General features: G+C 51.9%; 5 protein-coding genes across 5 annotated transcripts; all 5 read left to right on the plus strand.

Annotated features, from left to right (window-relative positions):
- Positions 1-410: 410 nt before the first annotated feature.
- On the plus strand, positions 411-2,054 carry BDP55DRAFT_696580 (benzoate 4-monooxygenase cytochrome P450; the record flags this gene model as incomplete). The annotated part of the gene is made up of 5 exons (XM_060577591.1): positions 411-1,075; positions 1,149-1,212; positions 1,280-1,513; positions 1,590-1,910; positions 1,977-2,054. The coding sequence occupies 5 exons, from the start codon at positions 411-413 to the stop codon at positions 2,052-2,054; spliced, it is 1,362 nt and encodes a 453-aa protein (XP_060425886.1).
- Positions 2,055-2,613: 559 nt separating this feature from the next.
- BDP55DRAFT_731955 (uncharacterized protein) lies at positions 2,614-4,320 on the plus strand (the record flags this gene model as incomplete). Its single annotated transcript, XM_060579884.1, has 3 exons — positions 2,614-2,888; positions 2,946-3,470; positions 3,537-4,320. The coding sequence occupies 3 exons, from the start codon at positions 2,614-2,616 to the stop codon at positions 4,318-4,320; spliced, it is 1,584 nt and encodes a 527-aa protein (XP_060425887.1).
- A 1,890-nt stretch (positions 4,321-6,210) lies between these two features.
- On the plus strand, positions 6,211-10,841 carry BDP55DRAFT_559607 (ABC-2 type transporter; the record flags this gene model as incomplete). Its single annotated transcript, XM_060569914.1, has 4 exons — positions 6,211-6,915; positions 6,972-7,161; positions 7,219-9,090; positions 9,148-10,841. 4 exons carry the CDS (start codon positions 6,211-6,213, stop codon positions 10,839-10,841), a joined length of 4,461 nt encoding a protein of 1,486 aa, XP_060425888.1.
- A 310-nt stretch (positions 10,842-11,151) lies between these two features.
- Positions 11,152-12,196, plus strand: BDP55DRAFT_285122 (uncharacterized protein). Its single transcript, XM_060566509.1, has 3 exons — positions 11,152-11,655; positions 11,815-12,016; positions 12,113-12,196. Exons 1-2 carry the CDS (start codon positions 11,326-11,328, stop codon positions 11,941-11,943), a joined length of 459 nt encoding a protein of 152 aa, XP_060425889.1. The 5' UTR covers positions 11,152-11,325; the 3' UTR covers positions 11,944-12,016; positions 12,113-12,196.
- BDP55DRAFT_752239 (chaperonin 10-like protein) lies at positions 11,868-13,506 on the plus strand (the record flags this gene model as incomplete). Its single annotated transcript, XM_060580658.1, has 5 exons — positions 11,868-12,612; positions 12,676-12,719; positions 12,744-13,314; positions 13,373-13,402; positions 13,454-13,506. The coding sequence occupies exons 1-5, from the start codon at positions 12,354-12,356 to the stop codon at positions 13,504-13,506; spliced, it is 957 nt and encodes a 318-aa protein (XP_060425890.1). The 5' UTR covers positions 11,868-12,353.
- Between the last annotated feature and the right edge of the window lie 11 nt (positions 13,507-13,517).

A 13,517-nucleotide genomic window follows, 5' to 3' on the forward strand; every position in this document is an offset into this window, starting at 1 on the left:
GCGAGCTGACGGTCAGCGACGCAGCACGCTAGCTCGGCGTAAGCTGGTCTAGCCCCGGACAATCATGATCCACTCCCTCAATATTCTCATGGGTACAGACCTACAAGGGGTACCAAAACGGATTTGAATTATTGATTTTTCTGTCTCCTCTAAAGAGACTTCAAAAGAGATGCCTAAACTCTGCAATCCCTTGCAGAAAGCCTGTCCACTTCGAATTCCAAGCTGTCCTCTGACATGAAGACAAAATGCCTTCTCTACTGTATCAGTCCGCAGTTGCGTTGTCCTGGACGCCTCTTGCCCAATTTCTGGGTCTCATAGTTGTCGTGTACTTGCTCACTACGACATTGGGATTATGGGCTCGTTTATCGCATATCCCTGGCCCTTTCATTTCTTCCCTATCTTATTGGACAATGTTTCGGGTCCGTACTCGTGGCTCTCATGGGTACTATGAGTACTACAAACTGTCGACCAAATATGGCGAGCTTGTCCGCATAGGCCCCAACGACCTGATCACATCCGATACAGAACTCATCAGACGCATGTCGGCGGCCAAGTCGACGTATGGACGAAGCAGTTGGTACAAAGCCACGCGTCTAGACCCATACCACGACATGATGGGCAGTGTACTCGATAAGTCTGTTCATCATGCCCTGAGGACAAAGTTGCAACCTGGGTACATGGGTAAGGACATTGCTGGGTTGGAAACTAGCATCGACTCTGGAATAGCAGACTTGGTAAGCTTAATTAGAAAGAGCTACGCCAGCAAGCATCACCCGCAGGGGCCAGGGAACGCAGATACTCCAAAACTCTTGGAGCAAACGCCTGTAGACTTTGGCCGACTCGCGCACTACTATGCCATGGATGCTCGCTCGAGGATGTCCTTTGGACAACCCCTTGGGCTTCTTCGGACAGACTCAGACGTCTTCGGACTGGTTGCTATGTCGAATCTGGCCATAGATATCTTACAATTCTTCACTGATATTCCGCCTCTTCAACGAATTTTCACATCAGACCTTGCTCTACGACTGCTTGGACCGAAACCGACGGACAAGAATGGCTTTGGAAAGATCATGGGGTAAGTTGTTCTGCAGCCGCTATGTATTTACCATTTTGTCGCCTCTGTCTGAAGACAAAACTAATTCCAATAGACTTGCCAAAGAGCACGTTGCCGCCCGATTCGGTCCTGATGGGAAAGATGAGCCTGACTTACTCGTAAGTTATCAGCTATCACGATAAGCCCACAAAGATCTTCAGCCTTCCGCTAACGGAAACTTAATAGGGATCATTCATACGTCGCGGTCTTGATCAGCGCTCAGCGCAGTCCGAGATAATGTTTCCAATGGTCGCTGGTTCCGACACAGCAGCAAAGGCCATCAAATGGACAATGCATTATATTCTCTCAAATATCTCTGTGTATGAGTCTCTGGTGAAAGAGATTGATGATGCCATGCTCGAAGGAAGAATATCAGATCCCATCACATATCAAGAAGCCCAGCAACTGCCATATCTTCAAGTAAGTCACCAAAGAGGATAGACGGCCGCTCTGCTTAATCCGATTGAACGCTATTTACTAATCATGCTCGAAATAGGCGGTCATATACGAGTCCCTCCGTGTGAGGCCCCCGTTTCCAGGCTTGGTGATGAAACAGGTTGGGCCCGAGGGTGACATCTATAATGGAATGACGCTACCTGCAGGCACGAGAATCGGGCACGACGTAGTGTCGGTGACCCACGATAAGAGAGTCTTCGGTCAAGACGCTGAGGTGTTCCGGCCTGAGAGATGGCTAGAAGCTGACGCGGAGACGGTAAAGTCGTGGAAGTCGCAGACTGAGCTTGTGTTTGGCGCTGGCCGATGGCGGTGCACAGGCAAGTCTGTTGCGTTTTTGGAAATGAACAAAATCTTTGTCCAGGTGAGCAATCTAGTAAGAATCAACAACACAATGAAGCTACTGGTGCTAACTTTGGGGTTTTATCAGCTCATCCGGAATTTCGAGTTTAAGTCTTCGAATGTTGAAATGCTTGCGAGAATCTCCGATCGTGGGAAAGTGTGCTAAGGAAAGCTGGCAAGACTCAAGACTGTTGCTACTTCTGGAGCTAGATTCATGGTGATTGGCCATGAGGGCTAGGTTGTTTTTCTCTTCAGTATTTTAATAACACAGTGGCGTTCGTTGTTGCAGGCGATGCTATTCAAGTCACATCTAATAGACTCCTAAACCGAGTTGACCGTCTTTGAAAGGGCTGTATTCCGAGCAAGACTCGGGTATCTCTACGCTCTATTACTCCGTGAACACCAACCGAAATGCTAATCTAACTTGATGATTATTTCGACTGTGGGCATTAGTCATTGCGACTCAGCAAACCTCCAACAGCGTCAATTTTAACCCCCCGAAATGGGCCAACTCGGTGGTCCGTCCACTTCGGCCGAGATCGGGCAGATTGGTAAAAAATTTGGGCCATGAATAATGAAAATGCGTCTTTTGCGCCCTATACTCCCTCCGAGTTGACAGCATCCCCGCTGTTATGTCCAGTCCACGAGGGAATAAGTGAAAGATGCGGTCCGCTTGCTTGGTGTTTCACCTCCTAAAACATCAACCACCAAACTAGAAACCCACGATGTCTACCACAACCACAGTGGAGCTGGTCAACGCACCGGCAACATCACTGCCACAACTCTCAGCTTCTACGTCAATAATATCGCAGTCGCCGAACCAGACTATTGTTATTCCCGAGCCTGGTCAACATGGCGACCTTTCGAAGGGTAAAACCCTGGTTGTCATCTCATCAGTGACCTGTATTACAGGCATTAGCTCCCTTCTGGCCGGCATAGTCACTGTTTGCATTCCAGCGATGGCTCGAGATGTTAAGCTTGATGGCAATCTTCTCTTATGGTAGGAATCGGTGCTGAAACCCCTCTGTGGCCGTACAAGCATTCTAATAATATTAAGGCCTGCCTCTGTCTACGCTCTGACCTGCGGATGCACTCTCCTGCTATCCGGGGCAATGGCCGACCTCTACGGTGCTCGAACCCTTTATCTCATGGGATGTTTTTTGCAATCAGTCTTCACCCTTGCCTGTGGGCTGGCGAATACGGGAATTCAGCTAATCATGTTCCGTGCTTTTGCCGGAATTGCCATCTCAATGTGTCTCCCCTCTGCCGTAAGTATCATCACGCACGCGTTCCCCACAGGTAAGAGAAGAAACATTGCCTTTGCGTCCATGGGCGGAGGTCAACCTATTGGGTTCTCTGTTGGCCTCAGTGTTGGTGGTGTGTTCACAGATACGATTGGTTGGAGATGGGGATTCCATATTGCTGCAATCACCAACACAGTCATCTTCCTGATTGCGCTGAAGTGGCTGCCCAGCATCGGCAAGAGAGATCCGGTCACTTGGCACCGGTTCAGGACCGAGGTAGACTGGGTTGGAGCATTCCTGGCCAGTGCCTTCCTCTCAATGGTCTCTTATGTGCTTGCGTGAGTCCGAGATGCGCCCACTGTTACTTGAGAGCGACCGAGACATAGCTAACGTGATAAAGACAGTGCGATCACCGACAGCACCCAGGACATTAAGAAACCAGAAAACATCGCTCTGCTCGCCATCTCTGGTGTGCTGATAGGCGCATTCGTTGCTTGGGTCGAGAGACAGGAGCGCCTGGGTAAACCAGCCATTATTCCAAACTCACTCTGGAAGAACCGCAGCTTCACCTGCATCTGCATCAGCGTCTTCATGGTATGGGGTGCCTTCAACGCGACTGAGCAGCTCAGCTCCTTTTACTTCCAGTATGTCCAACGGCTCTCCGCAATCGACACATCGGTGCGCTTCCTGCCGGCCCCTGTTGGCGGAGTCCTGGCCAACATCGTCGCCGGTCTCGTGGTACACCGCGTCCGGGCAGACCTAGCGATTCTCATCGCCGTCGCCCTGGCGTGTTTGTCGCCGCTATTGATGGCGATCTCCAACCCCGCGTGGTCCTATTGGGTCTGCATCTTCTGGGCAATGTTTATGAACGCTATTGGCGCTGACACGTTGTTCACAATCTCTAATCTGCTGATCACATCGCTGTTTCCGGCGAAGAAGCAGGCCGTGGCCGGAGGTGTTTATAACGCCATTGCCCAAATCGGCAAAAGCGTAGGGCTGGCTTCATCGGGCGCCATAGCAAGTGCTGTGACCGCCCGGTCGAACTTCGCCGACAAGGAGAGCCCAATGGCGTTGTTGGAGGGTTACCGGGCGTCGTTCTGGTACTGCTTCGCGCTGTACGGTGCAACCTTGTTTGTGGCAGTTTGGGGTCTTAGGAAGATCGGCAAAGTGGGTGTCAAAAAGGAGTAAATAGGAAACCGAGAAAAGCGAATTGAGGGAACTACCGGGGCAATGGGGTAACGGGGCGATGAGTACCGGTAACTCTCCCCGTTCCTCCACAGCAGAAGCTTCTCGCTTTGCGTGACGGGCAACAGAGTTTCGAGTGACGCAGCGGAAACTCTACTTGCCAGCGGACTTTTCTTGCCAAGAGATGCCATCTTAATGCTTACCGAAGTATGAAGAAAAAACCACGTCGCCGCTGCAGAAAGGGGTTCTGGACTTCCGCTCTAGTCGAAGCTTATGCGGCGGGGAGCTTCTAGGAATTTCTCGGTCGCTCGGGAGGGACGATCTGCGTCGCACAGCGCGCTGGCTGCGAGTCGACCTGCAATGCAAGGCCTGACTCAGCGGTCTGATATTTCAGCCGATTGCAGGACCCCGGGACCCGAGAATGTGGGAAAGGATTAAAAAGGGGTTGAATGACAAGAGTTGAGAATTATGAATGTTTCGCCCACCACGCGTGGAAACACTCAATGACGCTAAATAATGCCTTCTTTCGCTAGTCGATACTCGTAGTTCCGTCTGAACGTGAATCTCACATCGATAGGTCTAACATCTGAGCCTAATGCGCCAAACTCCGGCAGCTGCAAAGTGACGTCCATTGGAGGAGACGGACTCGCAATTTTGTTTAGCTCGACTGAGAAATCTACCTCGCTGCTCACGTCAAATTGTACAACTATTACCTGGGGTTGTGAAAACCTAAACTCCGCATCATAGCGAGAGAAACGATAAGCATCTTCTGGAAGTAAGGGGGAAATTTGTTGTCTTTATCAATCAACAATCCACAATCTACAAACTCCGACACAATATCCCTACTGGCTGACATTTGTCGGTGCCTCGGGGACGGGAGCTCGGTTGGTGTGATGCGTGTCCGCACCGCGTTACTGCGTAAGCTTCATTCGGTGCGCTATGAGCAGCCGCAGCCCTGCCCAGCGTAAATCTCCCGTATGTCTACCGGATGCCCCATCCCAATGTGACGCCAGATTTACGAGCAACGCAGAGATGTACGGGTGGGCCAACGCTACAGAATGAGCCACCATGATGCAATCGGAAAACAGCAGGGTGCCTCGACTGCCCTCAGCCCACATTTTGGCCGTAAACGGTTTAGCAAGCTTAGCAAAGCCCAATACTGACTCGTCTCTAGGGCCGCAGCGTGGCTCTTGCGCCCGAGTTTGAAGAGTTGTCGAGCCTCTCGGGTCACTCCAAGTCCCCGAGTCGGGGACGGACTGTGGTGACAGCCAACAACCCGCCCGGTCCGCTATCCATGCTGGTGGGAACTCGGAAAGCCAGCACGCATGCCGTGCGCTAGAAACAATCTTCCTCTCCCCTAGCTTACATATCTCGTGCACCAGAGTTCGGGGTTAGAGTACTCACCCGGGAGAGTGCCTTCATGTCTAGCAAGGGGTGACCTCATAGCCACCGGCCGGCCGGTAGGCGGGAGCACTGCGAACTCCGCACACTTGGTCTCGGCCGTCTCCAGAGTCACACAACAAACTCAGAGCCCAGTTGGCTTGGCAGGATCACGGCTCTAGCTCGGTGGCCCCGGGGGTTGGCCATGTCCGCATGCGTATACCCTCAATCTGCTTCCACCATGGATCTCGATATAATAATGTCATCCGAAACCCATACATCCCAATTCCGTTTTCAATCTCTATCGAATATTCTAAAGTGTCTGTGAGCATCTTAAAAACTGCAACATCCTTTAACACCGTCTCATTACCATCAACGCATTGCCTCTACGACTATTATCAACAACCTTAATTTCAGCTCACCTGAGCTTCGCCCCTGGCCAACACATTCACAGCCATGGAGGACAGAACAGCAACAAGAGGTAGCTACGGTACAACTACCTCTTCAGTCACGATGCACGGAGAACAACGAGCCTCATCCGAGCAGCCCACCGGTGGCTTTGCTCCCATCAACACGGGAAAGAATGGCGATTCATCCGACGAAGAAAATGGAGACGTGTCCAGCCCTACGAGAGATGCCCACCGCGACACGATGATGATCGACGAGGAGGACAGGAGGGAACTTCAGAGAATCGCAACAAATCTTTCGCGGCATCAAAGTTTGGCCAGCAACGGCCGTCCCCTTTCGACACACATCTCTTACGCCCAAGATGATCCCGCCCTGGACCCTTCTAGCAAGTCATTCGATCTTTCAAAATGGCTTCAGGCCTTCATGCGAGCTATGAAAAACGAGGGCATCACTCTTAAGCATGCTGGTGTCGCCTACAAGGACCTCAATGTTTCTGGTACCGGCGCTGCTTTGCAGCTGCAACAGACCGTTGGCGACTTCCTCCAAGCACCTCTCAGAATCGGGGAGCACATTAGCTTCGGAAAGAAGGAGCCCAAGAGAATTCTCAATAGCTTCGATGGCCTGCTCAAGAGCGGCGAGCTTTTGATCGTTCTTGGTCGCCCTGGTTCTGGATGCAGTACTCTCCTGAAGACGATGACTGGTAAACTCCAGGGCCTGAGCATTGGAGATGAGTCTGTCATCCACTACAACGGCATTCCGCAAAAGAAGATGATGAAGGAGTTCAAGGGAGAAACCGTTTACAACCAAGAGGTTCGTTTCCATGTACCAATATTTTGTTTGATTACGACTAACAACGTGTAATCCAGGTTGACAAGCATTTCCCCCATCTTACCGTCGGTCAAACACTCGAGTTCGCCGGCGCCGTTCGCACACCATCCAACAGACCTATGGGCCTGAGTCGTGAGGAAGCTCACAAGAAGGGGGCTCAGGTGGTCATGGCCGTCTGCGGTCTTAGCCACACCTACAACACAAAGGTCGGAAATGACTTCGTCCGTGGTAAGTAACTCAAACCTTTCATAATTCTGAGAGACAATTTCGACTAACTCTTCAAAGGTGTGTCTGGCGGTGAAAGAAAGCGTGTCTCCATAGCTGAGATGATGCTTGCTGGCTCTCCCATGTGCGCTTGGGATAACAGCACTCGCGGCTTGGATTCCGCGACCGCTCTGAAGTTCGTTAAGTCACTGCGCCTTGCCTCCGACTTCACCGGCAGTGCCAACGCTGTTGCCATCTACCAGGCCAGTCAGGGCATCTATGACCTCTTCGACAAGGCTGTCGTCCATTACGAGGGTCGCCAGATCTTCTTTGGCCCTGCTGCCGCTGCCAAGTCTTACTTTGAGCGCATGGGCTGGGATTGCCCCCAGCGCCAGACCACGGGAGACTTCTTGACCTCGGTCACAAACCCCATCGAGCGCAAGGCTCGTCCGGGAATGGAGAGCCAGGTCCCCAGAACTCCCGAGGACTTCGAGGCATACTGGCGCGCATCTCCCGAGTACCAAGCTCTCCGCCAGGAGATTGAGCAGCATACTGACGAGAACCCGATCGACCCTAACGGCCATGCTCTTACTGAGCTCCGCCAGCAGAAAAACGACAGGCAAGCGAAGCACGTCCGTCCCAAGTCTCCCTACCTCATTAGCTTGGCGATGCAAGTGCGACTTACTACGAAACGCGCGTACCAGCGAATATGGAACGACATCTCGGCAACAGCTACAATAGCTATTCTCAACACCATCTTGGCTCTCATCATTGGTTCGGTCTTCTACGGCACTCCTGACGCTACTTCCGGTTTCTACTCCAAGGGTTCAGTCCTGTTCCAGGCTATTCTCATGAACGCTCTCACTGCCATTTCTGAAATCAACAATCTTTACGACCAGCGGCCAATTGTCGAAAAACATGCCTCTTACGCCTTCTACCATCCATCAGCGGAAGCCATCGCTGGTATCGTCGCAGATATCCCGATCAAGTTCGTCACGGCAACCTGTTTCAACCTCATCCTGTACTTCCTCGCTGGTCTTCGTCGGGAACCTGGTCAATTCTTCCTGTACTTCCTGATCACCTACATCTCCACCTTTGTCATGAGCGCCGTCTTCAGAACTATGGCAGCTATCACCAAGACCATCTCTCAGGCTATGATGTTGGCTGGTGTGCTCGTCTTGGCGCTTGTCATCTACACTGGCTTCGTCATCAGAGTTCCCCAGATGGTTGACTGGTTCGGTTGGATCCGCTTCATTAACCCTATATTCTATGCCTTCGAGATCCTCATCGCCAACGAGTTCCACGGTCGCGAGTTCGTCTGCTCCGAGATCATCCCGGCGTACACCCCCCTGATCGGCGACTCTTGGATCTGCTCGGCTGTCGGTTCTGTCGCTGGTCAGCGCACTGTTAGCGGCGATGCTTTCATCGAGACCAACTACCAGTACTACTACTCTCACGTCTGGCGCAACTTTGGTATCCTGCTGGCCTTCCTCTTCTTCTTCATGATCATCTACTTCGTCGCTACCGAGCTCAACTCCTCCACCACCAGCACGGCCGAGGTCCTTGTCTTCCAGCGCGGCCGTGTCCCCGCTCATCTTCAGGATGGAGTCAACCGCAGCGTCACCAACGAGGAGATGGCCGTCTCCAAGGACCAGGAGGCTGAGCCTAACGTTAACTCTATCCCGCCCCAGAAGGATATCTTCACTTGGAAAGACGTTGTCTACGATATTGAGATCAAGGATGAGCCTCGCCGTCTGCTTGACCACGTCGATGGCTGGGTGAAGCCTGGAACGCTTACTGCCCTCATGGGTGTCTCCGGCGCCGGAAAAACGACTCTTCTCGATGTCTTGGCTCAGCGAACTACCATGGGTGTCATCACTGGCGACATGTTTGTCAACGGCAAGCCCCTCGACGCCAGTTTCCAACGCAAGACTGGCTACGTTCAGCAGCAGGGTAAGTAATTTCTCTTCACTAACAGTTGAACTTGATCACTTGTCTAACATTGTCCAGATCTCCATTTAGCTACCGCTACCGTCCGCGAGAGCTTGCGCTTCAGCGCCATGCTCCGTCAGCCCAAGACTGTATCCAAGGAAGAGAAATTCGCTTTCGTCGAGGAGGTCATTGACATGCTCAACATGCGCGACTTTGCCGATGCTGTTGTCGGTATTCCCGGCGAGGGTTTGAACGTCGAACAGCGCAAGCTTCTCACTATTGGCGTCGAATTGGCAGCCAAGCCCAAACTTCTTCTCTTCCTTGACGAGCCTACCAGTGGTCTCGACTCTCAGAGCTCATGGGCCATTTGCGCTTTCCTCCGCAAGCTGTCTGATTCCGGCCAAGCTGTTCTCTGCACCGTCCATCAGCCCAGCGCTATCCTCTTCCAGCAGTTCGACCGCCTTCTCTTCCTCGCTCGCGGCGGTAAGATCGTCTACTTTGGCGATATCGGCGACAACTCCCGCACCCTTCTCAACTACTTCGAGGGCAACGGTGCTCGCAGATGTGGCGATGAGGAGAACCCCGCTGAGTACATGCTCGAGATTGTCAACAACGGTACCAACTCTAGGGGCGAAGACTGGCACAGCGTCTGGAAGTCTAGCAACGAACGCCGTGGTGTCGAGGCTGAGATCGAGAGAATTCACCTCGAGAAGCAGCACGAGGATGTCGCCGGCAGCGAAGATGCTGGTACCCACTCTGAGTTCGCCATGCCCTTCAGCACTCAGCTCATGGAGGTTACTGGTCGTGTCTTCCAGCAGTACTGGCGCATGCCCAACTATGTCTTCGCCAAGTTCTTCCTCGGTATTTGCGCAGGTCTCTTCATCGGTTTCTCGTTCTGGAAGGCTGATGATACCATGGCTGGCATGCAAAACGTTGTTTTCGGTGTCTTCATGGTCATCACCATCTTCTCCGTCATGGTTGAGCAGATCCAGCCTCATTTCGTCACACAGCGTGCCCTCTACGAGGTTCGTGAACGTCCCAGCAAGGCTTACTCATGGAAGGCTTTCATGTTCGCCAACATCATCGTTGAAATCCCTTACCAAATCATCACCGGCATCCTCATCTGGGCTTGCTTCTACTACCCCATCATTGGCATTCAGGGCTCTGTCCGCCAGGCCTTGGTCATGCTCTACGCCATCCAGCTTCTGATCTACGCGTCCTCTTTCTCCCAAATGACCATCGCCGCTTTCCCCGACGCCCAGACCGCCTCAGGTGTCGTCACTCTCCTGGTCCTCATGAGTTTGACCTTCTGCGGTGTCTTGCAATCCCCTACTGCTCTCCCCGGCTTCTGGATCTTCATGTACCGCGTGTCCCCCTTCACATACTGGGTTGCCGGTATCGTCAGTACCCAGCTGTCCGGCCGACCCGTCACTTGCTCCGCCGACGAGACCTCCGTCTTCAACCCGCCTGCCAACCAGACGTGCGGCGAGTACCTGGCAGACTACCTCAAGCTCGCCCCCGGCCAGCTTCAGAACCCCGATGCCACTGAGGCTTGCAGATACTGCTCTCTCAGCAATGCCGACCAGTACTTGGCCGGCAGCAACATCTTCTACGATGAGCGCTGGCGCAACTTTGGCATCGTCTGGGCTTTCATTTTCTTCAACATCTTCATTGCTGTTATTTCCTACTACCTCGTCCGTGTCAAGAAGTGGAACTCCGGCTCGTCAAAGCCCAAGAAGGAGTCCAAGGGAAAGGAAACAGCGGCCCAATAGGTTGATGGCCTCAACTATTACAGTTTTATGTTTCAAGGGAAAATATCAATATCTTAATATGTCATATTTTGTATAGCGAGCGTTGTTTTGGATATCCTCAGAAAATAGTAGATTCATGGATTCAATATTTCAAGCTTCGAGTGCACAAATTGCTCCATTTCATGATACCAAGTAATCTCCCCGCAACAAAGGGGCCTTGAGACATTACTTGCGGGGCTGCAGCGCTTGCAGCTGCTGCCTGATTGTAAATACCGGTCCTCAAGAGAATCAAGAACTATCACATTGCCTTCGTTGCTTTACAGAGCGATACCAATAGAGACGACAAAGTAAACCTCCGAGAGTTATCCAAGATGTCTCTCCCTACCGGCGGTGTTCCGCCACCCCCACCGCCGCCGCTTGTCCAGAGGGCCCCCACCCCACCTCCGGACCCAACGCCGCCAACCGTACCCTCGAAGGGACCTCCTGGAGCCTTTTGGTTAAATTGATGATCTATAATGGCTCACCTTTCAAAGACCACTGGGCGTATTTGGTGCGCTCTCACACTGAGGATGGCATCGGTGTCAAGATTCACGCGACCGGCGACGTTCGTAATGGCTTCAAATTCGAGGTCAAACGCAGTCATGACCTCGCAAGTACTCCCGACATTCCAAACAAAAGGGCTCCACTTCAATGGGTTGATGCCAAGCACTTTGACGAAGGCGTGATGCTCAACTGGGGAGTGGAAAAGATCGATGAGAGGCCTGTCTGTGGTTTTGAGGCCAGTGCATACCAGGCGAAGGCTCCTGGAAAGACTTTGAATGCGCCCGGTGATAAGGTGAGACTTTCACTTGACTTCTCTGAACGACTGTGATTCTTCTGCATAGACCGCCTCGTGGTTGTATGATTGCCCTTCAGGCAGGTCATTTGAGGTGCCTTTTTGCGAACGTGTATTCCTGCTTTGCCTTTATAATGCTTTACTAACAGAGATGGAAAGGATGCGTCTGGCAAACAGGTCACCCTCGAGAACTGCCAATATTGGTTGGTTGAGGCAGCGGGCTACCTTGTTCAAGATCGCCTGTTCGGTCCTGAAGTTGCTACTTACCTGCACGCGATTGAACAGTGATGTCCTGGGAAACCTCTCAAGGTTCCCAAAATCATCAATCTACAAATCACTGGCTTTCATATGAATGACTCAGGTAAGGCTTGATGTGTGGGAAACAAGGTCGGACTTAAGTTTAGAGACCAGTCCGCTTGAGTCTTGAAGACCGGGGTTTACTTACACATGATAATAGTACACGGACCTTCTCGTTTTCGCAACGTCACTAGATGGAATTTGAAAGCAAAGTACTTGATTGCGAGGATTGGGGCTTTTATCGTTCAACCTGAAAGCACCTGCATCGGTCATCTATAGGTTCTAGTACTCTCTCCCTGGGAGAAATCTTGTATGAACTTCAGTCGTTTCTCACGCCCATTTGATCCCAAAATTGAGACTCAAGTTCCATTGCCGATACTACAACGAAAGCCTTGACTTTAATGTCAAAGGATAATTCCGTTTTTGTACAAGATAATCCGATTCCGCAGCCAGGTCCAAGAGAAATCCTCTTCCGTGTGAGAGCAGTTGCGCTTAATCATGTGGACGCTCTCTATACATACAACATAATTGTGGCGCAGGAGTATTGTGTGATCGGTAGCGGCTTCGCTGGAGAGGTCGCCAGTGTTGGCAAAGACATCCAAAACATCAACGACCCTCGAGTCAAGGTCGGAGCTCATGTAGCTGGATTCGTTCAAGGCGGTAAGTAAAGCAGTGCATGGTCCTGGGTCAGATGAGCAAGGTGCCAAGTATGAATATATGTAGCGTGTTCGGTTAACAACCGCCCAGGAGCCTTTGCCGAGTACCTCGTCATTGATCACGACCTCACATAGAATATTCCTAGAAGAGTGCCACTCCAAGAGGCAGCCACCGTTAGTCTGTGTGGACTTACAGCTACTCAGGGTGTCTTTCGTCGACTTGAACTCCCAGGGCCATTTATCGAGTCTCAGAATATTAACCACCTCAAACTCGACGAAGGGGAGCCCGTGAACGTGTTAGTTTGCGGGGCAACAACCTCACTGGGCCTATTTGCCACACAGCTCGTGCGCCTGGCTGAGAGAATTTCAGGGACGAGGATCCGTCTCATCGGTGCCGCCAGCAGGGCAAAGCATGACATGCTGCGCCAAGCTCCTTACTCATACAATGAGTTAGTTGACTACAGAGACTCTGACTGGCAAATAAAGGTACGTCAGGTCTGTGGCGCAACTGGCGGAGTCCACTACGGCATAGACGCGGTCTCGCAGTCTCCGTCCGTCGAACATGTGCATGATACGTTGGTCGCCGAGGGGAAGTTGGCAGTTTTCAGAGCATCCGCTCTCGCAGGGTTCGATCCATCGAAACTCAGGGTCAAGGCGGTCACAGGTGCGGTCTGGGAGGGTCTTGGTGTAGAAATCCAATATCAAGGTGAGCGGTCACAGTATCCTTTGAAATGGAAGGTTCCTCTACTGACCGTTTTGTACAGGCGTCACATTCCCAGCCAACCCTGGAGCCCGTGAGTTTGTAACACGGTTTTACGACTATCTCGGATCAGAAGCTTCCTAAGAAAAAGTCAAGTTGCAGGCAAACCCGGTTCGTCTGATGCCAGGAGGACTTTAGAACATCGGGGC

Source organism: Colletotrichum godetiae, assembly GCF_030913485.1.
Source record: "Colletotrichum godetiae strain CBS 193.32 chromosome Unknown BDP55scaffold_43, whole genome shotgun sequence".
Taxonomy (NCBI): Eukaryota; Fungi; Ascomycota; class Sordariomycetes; order Glomerellales; family Glomerellaceae; genus Colletotrichum; species Colletotrichum godetiae.

Coding starts and splice junctions, on each gene's coding strand:
- BDP55DRAFT_285122 (XM_060566509.1), top strand. CDS start 11,326: ATGATCTATAATGGCTCACCTTTCAAAGACCACTGGGCGTATTTGGTG. Junction 11,656..11,814: donor TGAATGCGCCCGGTGATAAG/GTGAGACTTTCA, acceptor AGAGATGGAAAG/GATGCGTCTGGCAAACAGGT.